We start from the raw sequence: 20,344 nt of genomic DNA, 5'->3' as shown, positions 1-20,344 counted from the left end.
ATAACGCATAATACAGTTTGTTAAGAAATGTTATATGAAAATAAAAATTAAAATTGTATAGAGAGCATTAAATATCTATTTGTTAAAATATAATTAATATTAAATTTATGATTTTTACATTGTTTTTTGGAATAACAAGTAGGTACTTTAATAAAATTTAATTAAATCTACTATAATTAATATTATACACTTTGATAAAATTATGGGATAAAAATATATTTTTCTATATGTTAAAAAGTCGACTATAAACTATAATAAAACTGAATCGTTAAATATATTTTATTTCTGTTTTATTTATTAATAATGTTTCATTAAAGTTTATATTAAACGGTAGATAGATTATGTTGTACTAAACAGTGGTGGGTGGTAGCTTGTAGGCGCTGTATTTTTCTGATTGTCAGAAGCGGGAGAACTAGGACTCTCTAGAATTCCTCTAGTCCATCCTGTATGTTCTTCCCAAACTTTCTTTCTTAGGGTTTTCGTACGCCCTTTTTAAACTTTCCCTAGTTTTTCTAGACTTTTCATAAGTTTTAGGCGCTGCATAAAACTTCGCTAATAGACGTGCACGCCAGTGCTCTTGAAGGGCATATGACCTGTCCAGGTTTGCCCAACACTGCTACAGATTGTCCAGCAGCTAACAAAGCTTTGTTTTCCCTAAGTTGGCCGACTTGTCTTTAGTATGTAAAATTGGCACAGTGTCATAAACATAATGACCCTTTCATACCTATTATGTAGTATATCAGTAATGATGAATTATTAAATTAGATTGTCAACTGTTCACTGTGATTAATTATCAGTGAAAATTAATAAAATTTTTGGATGAATTTTATTGTTGCTTGAACAGTATTTTGCATACGTGGCAATGATTGCCACCAATCAGGAAACAGGAGTTTCGATAGGCGTGGCTTTGAACACGTACACTTGCTTGGATGTCCGGCAGCCATAATTCTTGGGAAGAATCGTCGTGTGTGAATCTTGTCGTGATTCCCGATAGACAAACACAGTATCCTGTTCGTTTTGCATTCTTTAGTGGAAGCAATTTACAGAAAAGATTTTCGGTGAGCAGTGCAGATTCAGCAAGTTTATGAGTTTTATCGTTTTAATAAAATGTTAGTAGTATATAAATCAATTTGCCGGTTCTACCGATTCGTGGTTTAATGTTGAAATATTTGACTCATCTCCAGCGATTGTGTCGATGATCTGCTTGTCACCCATATGTCATTTTCATTGTAACATTTCTCGAAACTTTCACTTGGGAAATTGCTGTTTTGCAAAACACTTTGTGTCATATATATGTATATGTATATATACATATTACATATATATCTGTTGTGTTCATTTTATATGCTGTATTATTATGTCTTGCAAGTACACTTTAATAAAATTTACACTAATGTTCTGTGAAAAGTTTTTTATATCTATAAAAGTTGATTAATACTGTATTCTTGAATGTGCATTTATATTATTGATAAGTAATACTATGTAGTATGTTGATAATTTTCATTGAAAAAAATAGTGAAATGTTATGGTTAATTTAAATTTGTTATAAATGTATTATAATAAAGATGGTATAATGTTTTATGAGATAAATTTTATGTGGATAAATATTTAGCAAATTTGCTTGTTACCAAATTATTGATTTTAATAAATTAGCTTTTTTCATATTACTAATATGAAGATTAAAAAGTAATACAAATTTTATTTCCATAGAAATAGGCAAAATGGATGTTCAGACAGGATTGGTTTACATAGCAGTCGTAGTTATTTCCGCAGCAGTTATTGTTTTAGTGTCAATGTTTGGTATAAAGGAAAAGTCTTATGAAGAAGCAATAGCAGAACAGAGAAAACTTCCTGATGATCTTTTATTCAGTGAGTAAAATAATATGATATAATTTTAGCGCAAAGATATTATGTTGAGCACTCCTTCGGAGCTATTAAATAACTAAGAGGCACAAATGGAAAAGGAACACATGTCACAATATTATAAACTTACAGGGAAATTAGATTTTTTTGTTAGGTCTTGATGAACAATTTTCATTGCAAAATGAAAGACTCATAAAAGAAATCATTATAAAATAATGATTATTGAACTTCATTCTTATAGGATTTTATGCTGCATTCTATTTTTTTTAGGGCTTTGTTTTAATACATTGTATGGAGCATGTTGATAATCTAAGAAACCTTTTTCTTTATACAGCTGTGGCCAGAATTTGTCATTCCTGAACTTTTATAGCCAAACTTTGGACTTTGGCTTCTAAATAGGTTTATATGTTCATTATTTCATGGTACTAATAATACTAAGAATTAAAAGTTGACATAAATGTGGCATGTGCTCCTTTATCAGTGGATCCTTTTTTCATTTTTGAATGATATAAATATTTGGTTATCATACTTTGATAAGTAATTTTGTTAAAATAACTTAACTATACTGAAATATTTATATTATTTGCAATATATATATAATTATTATTTCTAGGTAAGAAAGATAAAAATAAGGAGAAGAAACATAAAAATAAGACAGGGAAGAAAGTAAAAGAGAAGAAAGAAGAAAAGGAGGAAAAAGAAGATAAAGAAGAGAAACCAGAACATGTTCAGTTTGAAGAAAATCCTCAAATACTACCTTTAGAACCATTACTACGGGTAAGTAGACTCTTTAAATACATGTTCTATGACACATTTTATAAAAATAATTCTTCTAAAAGATATTGCTTTTCATAAATATACATAATTTCTTCAAAAGATACATGAAGTAATCAGCATTAATTGGCATTATGATTTATAATAAAAAATGACTATAAAATTAATTTCAAGCAAGAATTAATTGTTTTATATTCTAAATTGGCAAACTTAATTAAAATAATAATTTTTCTTCTATAAAACAAAATAGTAATTTATATTATTTTTGAATAAATATTATATTATTTAGTTCTAACTTAATTTTTATTATCTTTACATGCTTATTGCATGTTACACTTTGTATGTGAATAACCATACTACATCTTTATAAATGGGAGAACACACATATATGCTTTTTTATTCTTGTGTTTTCATACATCTCATGCATGAAATATGGTATCCTCATATATTGTATGTTACACCTGTACGTCATTTAAGGTCTTTCTATTCTTGAAGTATCACATTTCAGTCTGGGTGTTATACAATTCATAAAGACTAATTGTAATATGTTAGTATAACTCTTTAATAATGTGTAATACTATTTTTTACAAAATATTTAATAGACTATTTTGTCTAAACTAATACACGAATTTTATGTGGTGCAAAGTAACAATTTTTATATCAAAGTAGTTTTCTTATTTATTTATTTATCTTTTTTTTTTAGCTAAAAGTATTTTCCTGTTTTTGTATCCTCATCTTTGTGTTGTCTTAGTTACGTTTTTGATTTTAATGTTATCATTAAAAACATAAATTAAGTAAACTAACTGCACACTCCTATATCAATGTAAAAATTAATTGACGATGTTTTCCCTATTTAATTTTGTGATAGTTTTATGAAATATTTTGTATATTACATTTTATGTACATTATATTGAAATGGACATTATTTTAATGAAATATATTGGATATTTATAGCCAAGTATTACTCTATAAAAGAAAAGACAATCTAAAAGGCAAAAATTATAAAGTGATAAATCTTGTAATTAGACGATTTTTATTTGTTATTCATGAATTTTGTAGTAATATATGTATAGTTTTTAGTATGTTTGTATAATATCAAATTTTTACCTAGCAGTATATGATTCTATTTGCAATATTTTATATTTTATAAATTTATTTAATGTAGTTGAAATTATGCCTTGGTAAGTTGGTTGTAATTATAATTTTAAATATATATATATATATATATATATATATGTATATGAATATATATTGAAGTATTTTGTTTCATACATATATAACCTTAATAAATATCGAGCATATCTAATAAATTAAAGAGAATGAGATAGGTTTGTGAATCTTTAAATAAAATTAAAAAACGAAAAATACTGATCTGATATGAAACAAATTAACTCGAGCAAATGTGTTTTTTCTTTATTGGCCATTGATAAACAGTTCTAGGACCTCAAGATTACTTTCTATAAATAACTGCTTCATACATTATTACATTATTTATGATCTTATCTTAGGTTTAATGCTACGTTAACTAAATTAATCAAAATAAGAGATGTGTAGAGAGCATAATTTAATTTGAAGACAGTAAAGAAAATATGTTTATTTTAAATATTTTATATATTATTAAGATTGTTAATATTAATATTAAATTATTAGATATGGAATTTTTACATAATTTATATTGTCGAGAAGAAGTAAGATACTTTTTAATTGTTGAAATATAAAAGAAGTTGAGACTGTTAATGGATTTATCAATTTCAGGTATATATGTTTGTCAAGAAATCAAAATAAGTACAGTTTTAAGGTGAAAAGTAAACTAATATATAAGTCAAGTAATGAATATGACCTATTAGTTTCCATAAAACAAATTTGTAATTTACACTGCTATTTGAGGTCAATATATATTTAAATAGATTTGAATCATTTTGAATGTTCATTTTAATATAATGTAAAATAATATGTATCTCTATAGAAGTGAAAGATGTTTGTCTTTATTATTTTTTATTTCTTTAATATATGGAAAACATTTTACATATACATTGAAATCATAGGGGGGTAGCAAAGGAAGTAAGAAGAAAAGCAAGGTTGAAAAGGTAAAACCAATTCTTGTAAATAAAGATGAGCCATTGGTTATTGTGACTGAATTAAGTTCTTCACAACCCTTCTCGGCAGAGGCTAATCATTTTGACCTCATTCAGCCAAAGGACGACCTCGAACTCATACGGAGTCATAGTGTGAGTGAATTGCTTTTGGTAGAATATTTTACCGCATATGCATTTCATTCCTTTTTCGTTATTTTGCATAGCTTGCTGCTTTTATAACACAAAAACTATACATTTGAAAAGTGTTAGTGCTTATTTAATACGATTAATGCATTTTCAGATTTATGTATGTCTGATCTACAAACTAATTTTAATATACCCAACCCATTACCACAAAAATAAATTTAAATATTGATTTTTACGCTGACATTATGTATCTTATTTGTTAATGTTTTTAGTGTATTGCAGTTATTTAAATTTTCAACCGTTCTTTTGTTTTATATGTGCCCACATTATTTATATAATTTTATTAACAAATAATTTAGTACAAAATTAATTTTTGTGTATTTAATTTTTCCAATCCTAATAAATTTTAATATGATTCTTAATATATTTGTTTCAATGTCTTTTGTTCTTAATAGAAAGAAAATTTACAACAAATTGGACAGTCTGAGCCAGTTGCAAATAAATCACCAAAGGAAACTCCAACCAAATCAAAGAAAAGTGTGAAGGACTCTGCAAAAAAAAAGGATGAAAATGTTAATAAAGAAGAAAAAAAAGAGACTAATGCAAATGTTAATGGACCATCAATTAACAAGGATTCTGTAAAAGAAACAAAAGATATCAAAGAACAAAAAGAAACACCAGTAAAAGAGGTGAAAGAAATTGTAAAAGAATCTTTAGTTTCTACTCAACCTCCACCTAAAGAATCTAAAAAGTCAAAGAAGAAAAATGACATCTTAGCACAAATTGGTAAGTTAATACATTAATTACCTTCTTTCTGATTAATTTATTGTTTTAATTAATATCTAAATATATAATTGAATTTTATTATTTTAATTTCAAATGCATGATATATGTATATACATATATTATTTTTATAAAAATTCTTTATTAATGTGTTGTAAATTTTTACTTATATTAAATAAAGCAAACTTTAATTTTATTACTTTCTTGAGAATAATGTTTAATATCATTATAGCCATTGCACCTGTTATATGTATGAAATGAAATTATTCGTTTGTAATATTGATATTTGTCAAAAAAGTAACTCAAGATAAATACTTTGTATTAGTTTATAAATATGTAATGTGTAGTTTATTATTAGAAACAGAACAACATTTATTAAATATGTTTAAACTTTGCAAGGAATCTACCTTAAGCAAAACAGATTCTTCTAAAGTGCTTTGGAATGCAGCTGAGGTAGGGTCAATTCCCCTTCTCTTTTTACAGGTCATTGTCCATACAGTTACTATCAAGGTCATTCCCATATAAGGAATAACATTATGCATTTGTTACATTTGTTAAGAAAGGTTTAATTTTTTTTTTAACATGTTTTTATTAGCATTAGTTTGTAGTTACATTATGATAAATTGATAAAAGAGTAAAACATCAGATAGATATAATGGAAAAATATTATACCATTTGAATATTTCAGTAGCATGTTTACACTTTTTATGAATTATTTCATTAAATCATCTTTATTTCCTATTTATTCATATCAAATTCTATAATTTTTGGTAATATCTTTTCATTTTAGGCGGAGACAAAGATGCTGTCAATGTATCCCTTTTGATGCCTTTAGTTCAAAAAGCTGAACTCAGTCGTTCTGAAATACAAATCCTTATTGATCAGCTTTTAAATAAACAAATGGACAATCCACCAGAACATTCAGAATGGACAGAGGGCCGTGCTGATCCGGTTATTAAATTAAAGAAACAATTGGCAGAAAAGGAAAAAGCTTTGGCAGACGAGCATGAAGCAAACATCGCGTTTCAAAATAAACTGAAAGAATTGCGAGCTGAACTTAATTCTGAAAGATCTAGATTATCGGCTAGCGTAAGACAACTGGAAGAAGCATTAAATGCAAAAGTAACAGAGACTCAGACTTTACATACGCGTATGCAACATATTTTGGAAAGTCATGCCGCTGAAAAACAAGGATTCACTAGACAGATTGAACAGCTGCAAACTAAAGTAAACGAAAATGCCGCAATCATTCATAAAATGCAAGAAGATCAGGGACAAACTCAAGGACATCTGCAACAAGAATTGATCGCACAGCGTAAACAGATGGAAGTTCAGTTTGCACAGATGCGTGAAAATGAAAATTCTTTAAAGACACAATTAGCGCAGAAACACGTGGAAGTACAAAATCTACAAAGTGAATTGCAAGAAACTTGTGAAAGCACTACAGCTGAAATAGAAATGCTACAACAACAATTAGGACTTATGCAAAGCCAATTAATGCATTCCGAAGGACAGTTACAACATTTTAAAGAAGCTGGAGATAGATTACAGGATGTTGCTAGACAACTTGAGGTAAGAAACGTTACAAATAAAGATATAAAATTTTGTGTTAAAAAGTGTTTAAACGCGTCACTCAGATATAAAATATTCATTTAGGAATCACATCGCGCTCATGCTGATTTAGATCATAGATTAAAGAATGCTCATCGTCATGAACAAGAGCTTCAAAAGCAAGTAAACTCATTGCAAAGTGAACTCAATACTGTAAAATCAGAAGCCAATGATGTTTCAGCATTAAAAACAGAGTTGAATAAAGCTCAGTCAGAGTTAGTGAAATTAAAATCTGAGTTATCAGCTTCCATGAATGAAGCGAAATCTGAAGCAGCTGAAATTACAGCTCTTAAAATGACACTGGTAAATAAAGAAGAAGAGTTGAAAAAATCTGAGGAGAAACTTAATAATGTACGAGTGGAGCTTAATCAGTCAACAGAAAATGTAGTAAAGTTGGAGACACAATTAGATGCAACACAAAAGAAACTGGATACAGTTACGGTTGAATTTGAAAAGGTAGTAGAAAATTTGAAGAAGGTACAAGAAGAAGCTAATACTCATAAGTGTGATGTGCAGAAGTTGGAAGAGCAATTGAAACAAAAGGAAGTCGAATTAGAAAAAATCCGCGCAGAACTTCGAGTGGCAAATGAAGCAACAAACGAAATCAAAATGTTAAAGGCTGAAATAAACAGGTTACAGAGTAATGACAAAAAATTAAGTGAAACACAGTTACAAATTACGCGATTACAAGAAGAGAATGATAAACTTTCAATGCAGGTACTTTATATCTTTGAAATTAATTGCAAATAACATTTTATTTGAAGTACATATATTGGTTTTTCAGTTGGCAAGTGTTACTGAATTACAAAAACAACTGAAACAACTGCAAGAAGAGAATGAATCATTGGCTTCTCAATTAGCAGCAACGACTGAACGCCCAGCTGCAGAAGGCCGAGAAAATGGAATCGATGATAACGTTCAAAAGAATGTACAACTTGTAGAACAAACTAATTTGTATGTATCTACATACTTATATAAAATAATGAATATATAATTTAATATTTTTATAATTTAACATATGCTTGAAGGTTGGCCCAAAAGGAGAGTCAGTTAGAAGCATTAAGAAAAGAGTTAACGCATAAGGAGGCAGAACTCAGTCAACTAACTGCTCAGGTTGATGCATTGCGAAGCGATGTGAACAATCAACGCAGCCTCGCTGCTCGCTTGAGTAGTGATTTAGAAGCTCAGAGATCTAAAAATAATGTAAGTTATACCACGCACTTACTAAATACATATGTTATATATGTGAAACAAAAGGAAAAGTTACCCGTAAATTTACAAATCATACCCGTGATCAAATGGTTATATAGAGTATATTTTTCATCTATGTATTTTGACAATAAGCTTTTACTGCTTCCATCACTTTGCCAATCTTTCCATTAAAATTTTAAAAACTTAATCTTTTTTCATTTATTCGTACTAAAATATTTATATCAAGTTATATCATACTGATCTTTTTTTATGGTTGGAACAGGAGTTGCGTATGAAAAACTGGAAAGTGATGGAAGCTCTTTCTGCTGCTGAATCGCGTATTAAAACTAGCAATGGAAAGAACTTTGATGTAAGTTTTAATTTTATTTGTTTAGAACTCTTTTTCAAAATTTCTAATTGTTCGGCAATTGTTTTTTATTTTCACATATAATATGTAATAAACTAAAATTTTCATCTTACATTGTATCTTTTCTTATTTAAATAGAATATTAATCAAGATTAAGAATTGCTATTTTTATTTTTAGGAAGCTGCACAAAAGGTGAAAATAGAACAAGAAGATTTAACAAAGACTTTATTACAGAGGATATTCCCAGAAGTAAAAGTATCTGAAAAGTCATATGATCAATGGCTTAAAGTTTTCGAAGAAAAAGTAAATGCAGTTTTAATAGATTTAAGAAAGAAGAATGTAGTTGAAACGCATTCAGACTTAGAAAAACAGAACAAAAATTTACAAGGCTTGGTATCACATTACAAACAAATCATTGATGATACAGTAAGTTTCATACTTGCTTGTGAAGTTATTTAATTTAGATTCAGTTTGAAGTTTCATTTATTTAAAATATATTTACAGGAAGGTATGCTCTATAAACTTCAAAGTCATGTGGAGTCGGAAGAAGCAAGATGGGAGGCTCAGCTTCGAAAGAAGGAAAATGAAGTCGCAAATCTTAGGCTTGAATTGAACGAGCTCATGAACAAATTAAATGCACATGAAAAGGTGAATTTAAATGATTTTCATAATTTAACTCATAATATGTTCGAAACATAAATAAATAATTTATTGATTGTTTATATAGTTACAAGCCAAAATAGTAGAGTTGGAAACTAGGTTAAAAGATGCAGAATCTCTTAAAGAACAAACCAATTCCCAATTACTGGCGCATAGATCTGCACCAACATCATTTCCCAATGAAATAAATACTCATGATTTAGCTGCACTGGAAAAACTTCAAGAGGTACACAGAAAGTACAAATTTTGTTAAATATGGTAAATTTTACGTTTTATTTATAAGTTGTATTTATTATAGGAAAAGGCACGATTATCGGAAGAACTTCAAATAGAATGTAACAAAAGAGCAGCAGTAGACGCGGAATTAGACAAGTTACGTTCTGTAGTTACACAACTTCACCAAAAAATGTCACAAATTAAGGTACAAAATACACATCAACATTATAAACATTACTATATACATAATTATAAAAATAGCAATCTAGAATAGAATAACATTTAAAAAAAATAAACGATATTGAATTGTTTTAATTTTAGAGCGAAGTTCGTGGAAATTGTAGTAATCCAGAACAATCAGTGTTAAATGGGCCGCCAACTTCCGAGTGTTCTAATTCTGAGGTTAGTATACACTGATTCTAATGTTTTGTAAGTGTTCTAACTAATTTTTGTCCAGTGCCTTTTATATAAAAAGATTATTAAGCTTCTATTAAAAAAATTATAGCTATAATGCGAAAATGTGAGAAGCTACGTAACGTTGCAAAATTTTGACTTAAGGTATTAATTATAATTAATTTGTGCAAGTAATTTACTAACAGAAATTCAATGCGTTTTATTAGTACTTTACTAAATGTATTAATAATATGGTAAAAATTTCATATATAGGTATTATTTTGTAAAAGCTATTTTAGTAAAGTAAATATTGTTATATATGTATAAAAAAAAACTTTTTAATTGAATACTTTCTTTGATGGGTGTAAAACGTACGTGATTAAATATTGTATGAATTTCTTAGTCCATTGTCTTTTACACAGTATTATCTATATAAAATTATATTTATTAAATACGTAATATAAGTAATATAATGAATAAATTATTTGAGAACGCATAATAATTACATTATACACATGGTTACAGTTGTTATATTTTGTTTTATTAATATTAATAGTCGAAAGGCTCTGAGTCTTCTTTAAAAATTTTATGACTACTTGGTTTTCAAATTTTATAGTAAACGTAATTTTAGGTGTGGTATTATTGCTCTCATATTTTGATTTATTTTTTACAAAAATATTCAAACATTATTTAATATTTAAAGTGAGTATAATTCTAAGTATAGTTCATGAATATCATATATTTCAAAGGTATTAATCAGATTCTTAAATAGTACGTGTATAATTTCGAAATAATGAAACTAATTTATATATTATATATATTTGAGAATTAATTAGGTATATAAAAGTATTACATGAAAATGAAACGTGCCATAATTAATTAACTTAGGATTACACTTAATCAGCTCAAATATTAAATAACATTTAAATGCCTAACTGTAAAAGATAAATTAAAATGTAAAAACAATATAGACGGATAGTTCTATATTTGGAAAAGTGATAATTCGGAAAGTAATATTTTTACGTTGAAGCCGCTATTTAATTGTTGCATATTTTACTATTATTGAGATTAGTTTTAGGAAGAACATTTAATAGCCGCTAGAATAAATATTTTATAAATTATTAATTGTTACTAGTCATTACTTTCTGAGTTCTATCACTTTTCTAAATGTTAGGAAATTTTATTTTGAAGTACTCTAAGAAGTATATGTGAGTTGTTTTAATAAAATATAAAAAGATAACATTTTTGTCAAATGGATATATATGAGCAATTTAATTATTGTGTATCATTTGATCTTTTAACCACTTCTACAACGACAATTTTGCAAATTTTTTCATAATTCGCAAATAAAAGATTTGGTAAATTGTCGTTGCTTGTTAGAATACATGGAGAGTAAAATAATAATGTATCTAAAATAACAGCACCCCTTAGCAGCACAAACTTTGATAGCTGTATTAGAAAATATTCTTTTCAAGAATACAGAGTTCACAAATTGTTCCATTATCAAGCCCATCAATTTGGTTCAGTCTCCACAAGAAATTGACAACAGCCCCTTAACTACAAAATACTCCTCCAAATCGTGTCATATGACAGATCACAACACACAGCCTAGCTGGAATCCGTTGATGAGCCAGCAGCATAAAAAGCACAAGAAAAAAAGGAAGGTAAACTTCAAAATTGTGAAAAAAAGGAACAATTACAGGCTCTATTATTAAATAGGTGCATTTCAGTTATTTATTAAAATAGGGGGTATTTTTTATTTGGACTCAGTATTACAAAGAGTGTTATTTTAATTAATAGGTATATCTTTACACTTTGTTAGTTGATTTATGGATAAGGAGGTATTTGTTTTGTATATTAATTTTTGATGTAGAAAAATATGTAAATTCATATATTTCTGAAATTCTATACCGTGAATACAAGCAATTTTTTTTTTAATCAAATATTGTTTTCAGAACACTAATTTAAATAACACAAATTCAGATAGTAATAATGACATTTTTCTATATTACTAATATGTATAATTCATGAGTATAAAATAATAACAATTCCTTGTGATAATTCTGAGTCCTACTTTACTATTTTGTTGCAATATTACAGAATATCATTTGAGTAGTTTATATTTTGAAAAAGTATTTTATAGTAGACTTGTGTTGAATATTTCGATTATTATTTATTGTGGCTGTTTATGGCTGTTCATTCAACTACAATTTATATTTGTATGTATATACTGGCTTTAAATTAAAAAGAGATCTGTCGTAAAAATACTTACAAAATTTTTACACTATTTTATATTATTTATGTCATAAGTTCATTTACAGAGTTTATAAAAAAGTAAAAAGTGAACAATAGTTATAATGTTTAATATGTTTAATCAATTACAATTGACATTGCTAAAGTATGTTATTTACAGCTTATGTTACTTTAGTTTATTTTTAATGAAAAATTTTTGAATAGCGGATGTATCGCAGGAAGCATGCAATTCTATATCAATAATTTTATTCCTTAAAAAAATAATTTTCAATTCACACAATTTTATTTAAAAAAATTCGGTGCAAATTGTAATAACATATTTATCCCTTTGTCCCAGTGTTTGTTTTATAGAGGAAAAAGAATATTTAATGTTTTGTTGAATATAATTGTTATTAAAATTAATAGCTGAAAGTGGCTCGTCATGATTCTACGATTAATATGAAACTTTACTTTGCCGTACAAACTGTTATGTTATAACGATGAATAACAATTTTGTTATTTTGATTGTTCCGACAGTCCACTAAGAAACCCATGGCAAAAGGGCGCAGATTCGCAGGTATGCAAAACAAGATATGAGATTCTGGAACTTTTCTTCTTTTGAAAGGGTTAATGGTAGACTGCTATTAGCAGTTTATGCCAGGTTTTAATACAATGGTTTATTTTAAAATATTAATTTACGTTGCACACATTATTTTTTGTAGTATTAAAATGTTACATTCTTATTTTAATAAGCACTATTTTATTATTTGCTTACAACTAGTATCATTTTTTGAACAGTTACTGAAAATTGTAGAAAAAGAAATAAATAGTGTTAAAATTACTCAGAAGTGAACAATAATAGTTTAGTATTAAAAAAATTATATTTCTGACCTATTGATAATTTCAAAATATTTCAAACATATAAATGTTAAAAGTTAGTAACGAATTCATTTAAATTATGAAGATTATACAAATTTATACATAAATTATAGAGGTCTCTTTTTTGCACATGCATATATTTTATTTAAGAAGTTCCTCAACTTTTCAAAAATGTTTATCAATTTTTGATTGTAAGTTGTTTTAAGTTATAAGCTGTTACAATGTGTGTGTCCCCAGAAATGTTGCACAATGTTTAGATCATGCTAGCTTTATTTGATTATCATAATGCATTTTGATTGTCCCAGCACATAAGGGAAATCAGTTTTATATAGTTTCATTCTCAGTTACACTAAAGCAGGGCTTCCCAAAATTTACTGGGCCAAGACCCACCTTTAAAAATGGCAATTTTTCATGACCAAGTCACTTGTAATACATTATTTTCCAAATTCCAGAGTCTCAGAGTCCTAATGTCCTAAAGAAAAAAGTTAAAAAATTCCAAGTCCTAATGTTCCAACATTTCAAAATTCCATATTACAACAGTGTAAATTTTTACTCCCCTAAAATTGTTTTTACTTTAATATTTAACACAGACCACTAAAATTAACTTGCGACCCACACTTTGGGAATCTCTGCACTAATGTATTATTTTATCCGCATAAAGGTACAGGAATATATTAGTTGCAGCTTAACTTCAAATGACGTCTATTACATAATAAATAGTAAGGAAGCCAATAATTTTGTTATTCATTTAATCATTATTCACTTATAGAAACACACAATATTCTCTGTATAGTTATAGAAACAGTTTGACAAAGAAGAACAAAATATATAACATTGCCAGCGTGGAAAGGAGCTATGTGAAGATGATGGGTACAAAGATGTATGCATAGCTACATATGGATTAAATTTTAAAAACACAAACACTGGGGTAAAGGGCACACTATGAAAAAGTTTTATGTTTGCTCTATTAAAATGATTACACAATTTTTTTGTTAATTTAAATCATTAATAATTTCTCACAATAATATCATTATTTTTTTAATAAATTTGTGTAGCTTTTGCTCTTATTGTTTTAATTAACTTTTTTTTACAGATTACATATATACTTATTGTTGAATATAACTTAACATACGTTTTAGCAGCCATAATATTAATATGAAATATGCTTCTATAACAAATTATATTTTATTTCGCTTTGTTATATCATTAAATTTATGCTGTTGGATTTATGTTCTGTGATTTACATTCATGGAAAGAGATAGCTAAGTAAGAGTAATTGACTGCAATTATGTTTATGTTAAGTAGAAAGATTTTTCTTAATTCTAACAGCATGAATATTATTGATTTAATGCACTTTTCATTTCATTTTTATGTTTTTGGCTTGCAGTAATATATATGTATTTATGTGACCCTTATATGTAAGAATTATTTGTAACTAACATAGAATTATTTTTAATATTGCTTTATGTTTGGTGATAGATTTTGTTCCAAATGATACTAACATTATAATATTAGTTTATGTATTTGTCCTCATTATGTTCATAATTTATTTTTAAGAGAAATGTATTTAATAAAAGCTATATTCGTTAATGTACTAATTAGTATAAATTAGCACGCAAAAAATCAGTTCAATATACTACTTTTTCCAACAGATACGTTCAAATCTAGGTTTCTTTAATAAAATGAAAGGATTATATAAATCATTAAAGTCGTATTTTATAATTAATTTATTGAAAGAATTAATTATTTAATTTTGTATCTGGTGGAATATTTGTTAAAGAACTTGACTACATTTTATTTATATAGCCTCTTTCAGACATTAAGTGCAATAGTAAATTCGTTTCATCTTTTTCCAGGGTGGTTCAGGAAAAAAATAACTTCAAAGAGCAAGCTGCGTTAATACAGTGCAAAATCAGACAGTTGATTATGGAAATAGAAGTAAAATCACACATACTCCAACACTATAGATCAACATGGTAAACTTTGCTATCGAAAAGACTAATATTCTGATGAAATGTTATGTTTCGTATAAAAAGAGTATCATATTTTATTATGTGGAAAGAAATATAAATAATGAAACTTCTGTAGCTAGACACTAAGAAATAATGAACCTGGTGTTTGTCGTAATTGCACAAAGTGATGAACACAAAGAACTACAATAATTTAAAAATTGCTGCAACTGTGTATTGTAAATTACATTACGAACAATATTGTTTTAATATTATTTTTGTTATACAAATCATGAATAAGTTTCTATAGTCTTCGTAGCGCTTTATCTGAAATTTATTATATATCATTTATAGAGTAAAATTTACGTATGTTACGCTTAATGAAACGCACGATACTTTAAATCACGAATGATAAAACAGGTACTTTTAGTGTCCTTTGTTTTTTTTTTCTTAATGAAATAGCAGACACCAGAGTTTTAGATAATTTTCATATTGTTAAAGCATTTGTATACAAAGCTGAAATCGTTAATGAATTAATGTGCAATAAATGATCGTGTTCACGTGATCACATGTATAAAAAGTAATAGTGTGTTCAAGACTGCTAGCAGGAGCAACTTTAAATTGACGAACAAATCGATTTTACAAGATCAAGAAAAAGACTTAATCATGCACAACTTATAGAAAATGTAAAAAATTTGTTCAGGAGCACATTTGAACACAAAAATATAATAAAGTAAATAAGCTATATTAATAAAATGATGGTTTAAATGATTTTTATATACGAAATTGGAATCATAAGATAGAGTAATTTAAATACAATTGGGGCATTTAAAAGAGCGTTTATTAAAGTTTTTATGTTAGTTTATTTTATAAAAGAATTATAATTTTTATTACAGTGTTATGTTACAGAATGTTGAAGAAAGTAACAATACTCTAATTTATAGTGTACTAGATATATTGTTTCGTGAAGTATAATTATATCGTTTATTTTGCAAAAATATTATGCTGAATACTGTACTTATGTTTTACATTTGGATTATTACATACAGTTAATAGAAAGTTTATTGTTTTATTTGACGTTAGATAATATATAAGTTTAATCAATAATTTGTAATTGTAGCAAATTATGTAAGTTATTTAATCACACTTTAATCCGAAAATTAAAACAAAAAAAAATAAAGGTTTTTTATTAGACATAATAATTACAAGTATTTATGGTTTATTTTAGTTTCTTTTTCTTTTATAGTGTAATTCCTAAAAAGACAGTTTTACAAAACGGGTACATATAAAATATCAGGTGTTATATAAGCAATATTACTTACGAAGAATGCAAGGGATATACCTATACATATATGTTTCCTTACTATAAATCAAAATAAAAATGTTTTAAATATTATTGCAGTGTACTTATTTTTTTACTGTGAAGAATTAAAATCGGTCCAAAAGGATCATTAAACATGTATATAGCAATAATAACATTAAAATTACGTATGTATTATCATTTTATTGTATATATACATTTTTAAAAAAATTTACAATTTATTTTTGTGTAACTTGTACGTGAGTGAAGACAAGTTAATATTGTTTAGTATATTAGGTTTGTGATTTTTTTTTATTAGTTACTGACTTTCTTGTTATTATAAAAATAATATGTATTCACTGCATCAGTATCACAGGTTATAAGCATATTTTGAGGTTTAATGTTTAACAGTTAAGTACTTAATTCAACATAGTTTGTAAAAATCCTAAAATGTAACTACCTAAATCTTCATCTTGATTTGTCCATGATACATACACACTTTTTTGATCATCTTCATCACCTTCTACTTTTACTAAAACAGATTCAACAGATATTGATCCATCTGTTAGTTGAACGGTCCAACCTGATAATCTTTCTTTCAATGGTTGCAATAATTTTAAGGTTGTTGAATGTGCTGGACCAGGATCCCTAACTTGAACAGTAGATGTAAAACGTACTACATGTTTCGTTATACCTGCCGCTTTTGTCACCTTAAAAAAAGAACACTTATGATTATATATATATTAATTAAATGAAACGTAATAAATACCTCGTCCGCATCCACTAGACAGGCTCCATCCTCTCGTAACATTAAAATACTGTGAAGTAACCTTCGCCTTTTAGGATCTGGCGGCAAAGCTGAATATCTTTTTGCTTCAGCTTTTAATAATGCTAAAGAAGCATCAACTGGTACTTTGGAAATAGTTGTGATAACGCAAGTTTCCCCATTTGCAGGATTGTAACAATTGGTTCCAAATTCTTGTTTTATTTTTTCTTTAAGGAATTCCATTTTAGCAAATTCTCCATGTACCAACATAACATTTTTAGGTTCACAATATTGTATCAATTGCATGATACCTTTTGCATCCGCGTGTGCAGAGAAGGACATGTATTCTACCGCCATTTTAACTTCTACGATTTGTCGATTTTCAAATTCAATTCTTCTGGAACCATTCAAAACTTTATGACCGACAGTGCCTTGGACACAGAATCCAGGCATGATAACCATATTTGCTTCATTTGGAGCCCACTTTTTGAAAATTTGTAAAGATAGTCCTGCATGTAACATACCTGGGGTAGCAAATACTACCATAGCTCCAGGATTATCGATATATGCTTTGTCAAATGGTTTTATGTGTTTGAAATCAAACATATTTCTCTGTACAAAAGTTTTCTTAATTTTTTGATTGGTCCAAGTAATAAACATTTTATAGTAATTATTAGCTTTTTCTGTCAAACCTAGAGCAAAATATACAGGAACTTTTAAATTCATTCGTTCCCAATATGTTTCTAATAATATGCAAAGTTCTTGTGCACGTCCAAGAGCAAATACTGGAATTAATACCTTTCCGCCCCTGTCTATACATTCATGAACCTGCAAACATGATTTTTGCATAGATGAAATTTATATTTATATACGTCATAGATAAAGTTTAATAATAATTATTAAACAATTGTTCAAACATACTTTTTTTAAGAAATCTCTTTCCCTACATCTTTTGGAATCTCTAATAGTTGTAGCATATGTTGATTCTGATATCAATAAGTCTGGCCTGCATTTATCTATCCATGCAGCACCTAAATGTCTATCAGGAGTCATATTATAGTCACCAGTATATACAATTGATTGTGAACCAACACGAATCCAAAACATTGCAGCACCCAGCACATGTCCTGCATAATACGCTTTTATTTCCAGTTCTGAATCAACCATTACAGATTGATGCAATGTAACAGCTATAACTTTTTTCATACAATCTTTTATCATTTGTGAAGTGAAGAAATTACTCTCTCCTTTACGTTCCACTGCAACTTTTCTCATATCTTCAAGTAATATAGGAGCAATAGCTTTTGTTGGATGTGTCATATAAATTGGACCTGTATAACCTACCTGAATATAAAATTACTTATAAGCATATGTTTTGAACCTGTAATTTAAAATTTTTATTTTTCCATAATTTATTTACCATTTCTGTAAAATATGGTAAAGCACCGCAATGATCTAAATGAAAGTGCGAAATGATCACACAATCAATATAATTAGTTGCTGGACCTTCTGGAACTATATATGAAAAATCTGGGAAGCGTCTTTCATCATTGAAACCCATGTGCATACCACAATCTAACATAATATTCTTTCCACCCATTGAAACTAGTATACAACTTCTTCCAACATCCTGACCAGCTCCCAGAGGTGTAACTTTAATATCCGGCATTGTTTCAACAATAAAGTAATTCTTCTATACAATTATAAAATATTATGAAACACAAATAGTTTATAACGGCTGAATTTAGTTTTTTGTAAAGGAAACTAAATATTACTAGCAAACTTTTAACTGAACTATTCTTTAATTACTATAGAATATAGTTAACCTCCGCAATGACTGTTCTGATCTTAACAATTTACTAATATTAACAGATAAATTGTTGAATACAGTTCATGTATGAACACTGACTAATGCTCTCTCATTTTGCTCTTATTTTTCTGTTATCGAAGGCAGATAACACTCTCATCACTCTTCATCTCATTTTTTAGTGTTTATTAGTAAACATAACCTCCATGTTTCAACATTAAAGGCGCGTTCAAAATTGCATTTGAAATGCGTGAAAAGAATAGACCAAACTTTAGCGGATAATACAAAACTCTTTGACAGTATTAATCTGTATGTTTTGAGAAATGTAAAACGTATAATCAGCTATTTTAAAAGTAATAAGAAAGATGTGAAAAGCGAATGTAAGAATTCTATAGAAACTGAGCTAGTTCTGCTAATGCCTGTTGTCAGATTGGCGGTAAAGATAGTGGAGTCTGCGCAGTAGGACTTCAATTAAATTTTAGACATGCGTAAAATTAATCGTACGAAGACTAAATTAGTCTTCATTATACTAATAGTTGAAAAGGAACGGACACAGGTTCATGTACATTTTCAATACTTTATTCATATAATTTTGTAATTACGGCATTATGTCTATGTATTTACATGTTTCCAATTGTTCAAGATATCTCGTAATGCGTCATTGTGCGCGCACTACCATATTACTTATTGTATGTACCTGTATGCGTAGGTGTGTTCGTGTATATGTGCGCGCGCGTGCGCACACGTGTGTATACGTTGTACAATGTATTTTCATTCTTCCGCTTGATTTAAATTTTATTCTCGCTCCTTTCACATGTGTCCTGTAAGACGTAAAATGCTACGCGACAAATTAAAAGAAATTGCGAATTGTTTGCGTGGATCGTGGTGTTTTCATGGCATCGAAGACTTGCGCGCTTTATAAATTCGGAATACTAACGAAACGGCATAGGAGGTTTCGCTTTGACGTGTAAAAAATCTAAATGCATCACTTTATGCTACACTCGTATTTCATATTTCGCTCATACGTAATCCGTTCATTAAAAATCCGTCAAGTTTCGATTCGATCGCTCTCTTACCAGGAAAGATCACTTTATCCAAGAAGGATTAATACGATTTTCATTATACGCGCTCGAATTCAACTGTACGCACATATGTATGCACATATACAATAAGTATATGTGCATATATCGTGTACGTACACTGGCAACCATGGTAGGCTTACAAACTTTAAAATTTAATTTACTAATTTTCTAATTTATTTTTATAAACTTTCTAATTTATTTAATTTTATATTTTAATAATTTGTTAATGAAGATTTCAATCTATTAAA

At 27.7% G+C, this 20,344-nt stretch overlaps 2 protein-coding genes across 5 annotated transcripts; one reads left to right on the top strand and one right to left on the bottom strand.

Moving 5' to 3' along the window:
• The first annotated feature begins 901 nt into the window (after window positions 1-901).
• On the top strand, window positions 902-16,537 carry LOC100877967 (uncharacterized). Of its 2 annotated transcripts, XM_076536351.1 has the most exons (18): window positions 902-1,058; window positions 1,711-1,869; window positions 2,477-2,640; window positions 4,683-4,865; window positions 5,315-5,645; window positions 6,433-7,214; window positions 7,299-7,970; window positions 8,038-8,207; window positions 8,282-8,456; window positions 8,728-8,814; window positions 8,990-9,238; window positions 9,317-9,460; window positions 9,540-9,698; window positions 9,771-9,893; window positions 10,010-10,090; window positions 11,557-11,745; window positions 12,851-12,890; window positions 15,049-16,537. In XM_076536351.1, exons 2-18 carry the CDS (start codon window positions 1,722-1,724, stop codon window positions 15,090-15,092), a joined length of 3,741 nt encoding a protein of 1,246 aa, XP_076392466.1. In that variant the 5' UTR covers window positions 902-1,058; window positions 1,711-1,721; the 3' UTR covers window positions 15,093-16,537. The 2 variants fall into 2 exon arrangements, with proteins under 2 accessions (XP_076392466.1, XP_076392467.1); XM_076536352.1 differs by lacking the exon at window positions 8,728-8,814.
• An 88-nt stretch (window positions 16,538-16,625) lies between these two features.
• Window positions 16,626-19,430, bottom strand: IntS11 (integrator complex subunit 11). 3 transcript variants are annotated; one of them, XM_076536354.1, is made up of 5 exons: window positions 18,983-19,430; window positions 18,628-18,900; window positions 18,129-18,551; window positions 17,211-18,035; window positions 16,626-17,151 (listed from the first exon to the last, which is right to left on the bottom strand). In XM_076536354.1, exons 2-5 carry the CDS (start codon window positions 18,874-18,876, stop codon window positions 16,861-16,863), a joined length of 1,788 nt encoding a protein of 595 aa, XP_076392469.1. In that variant the 5' UTR covers window positions 18,877-18,900; window positions 18,983-19,430; the 3' UTR covers window positions 16,626-16,860. The 3 variants fall into 3 exon arrangements, with proteins under 3 accessions (XP_076392469.1, XP_076392470.1, XP_012144930.1); XM_076536355.1 differs by having other exon boundaries at window positions 18,987-19,430; XM_012289540.2 differs by having other exon boundaries at window positions 19,034-19,430.
• Between the last annotated feature and the right edge of the window lie 914 nt (window positions 19,431-20,344).

The sequence above is a fragment of the Megachile rotundata genome, chromosome 10, assembly GCF_050947335.1.
Source record: "Megachile rotundata isolate GNS110a chromosome 10, iyMegRotu1, whole genome shotgun sequence".
NCBI lineage: Eukaryota > Metazoa > Arthropoda > Insecta > Hymenoptera > Megachilidae > Megachile > Megachile rotundata.
This window is presented reverse-complemented; position numbering and strand designations above follow the sequence as displayed.

Excerpts from the sequence above, each read along its gene's own strand:
- IntS11 (XM_076536354.1), bottom strand. The coding sequence starts at position 18,876 with ATGCCGGATATTAAAGTTACACCTCTGGGAGCTGGTCAGGATGTTGGA. Across the intron at positions 18,036-18,128 it reads AAAGAGATTTCTTAAAAAAA|GTTCATGAATGTATAGACAG; the intron begins GTATGTTTGAAC and ends TCATGTTTGCAG. Across the intron at positions 17,152-17,210 it reads GTCTAGTGGATGCGGACGAG|GTGACAAAAGCGGCAGGTAT; the intron begins GTATTTATTACG and ends TCTTTTTTTAAG.
- LOC100877967 (XM_076536351.1), top strand. The coding sequence starts at position 1,722 with ATGGATGTTCAGACAGGATTGGTTTACATAGCAGTCGTAGTTATTTCC. Across the intron at positions 7,215-7,298 it reads ATGTTGCTAGACAACTTGAG|GAATCACATCGCGCTCATGC; the intron begins GTAAGAAACGTT and ends ATATTCATTTAG. Across the intron at positions 9,894-10,009 it reads AAAAAATGTCACAAATTAAG|AGCGAAGTTCGTGGAAATTG; the intron begins GTACAAAATACA and ends TTTTAATTTTAG.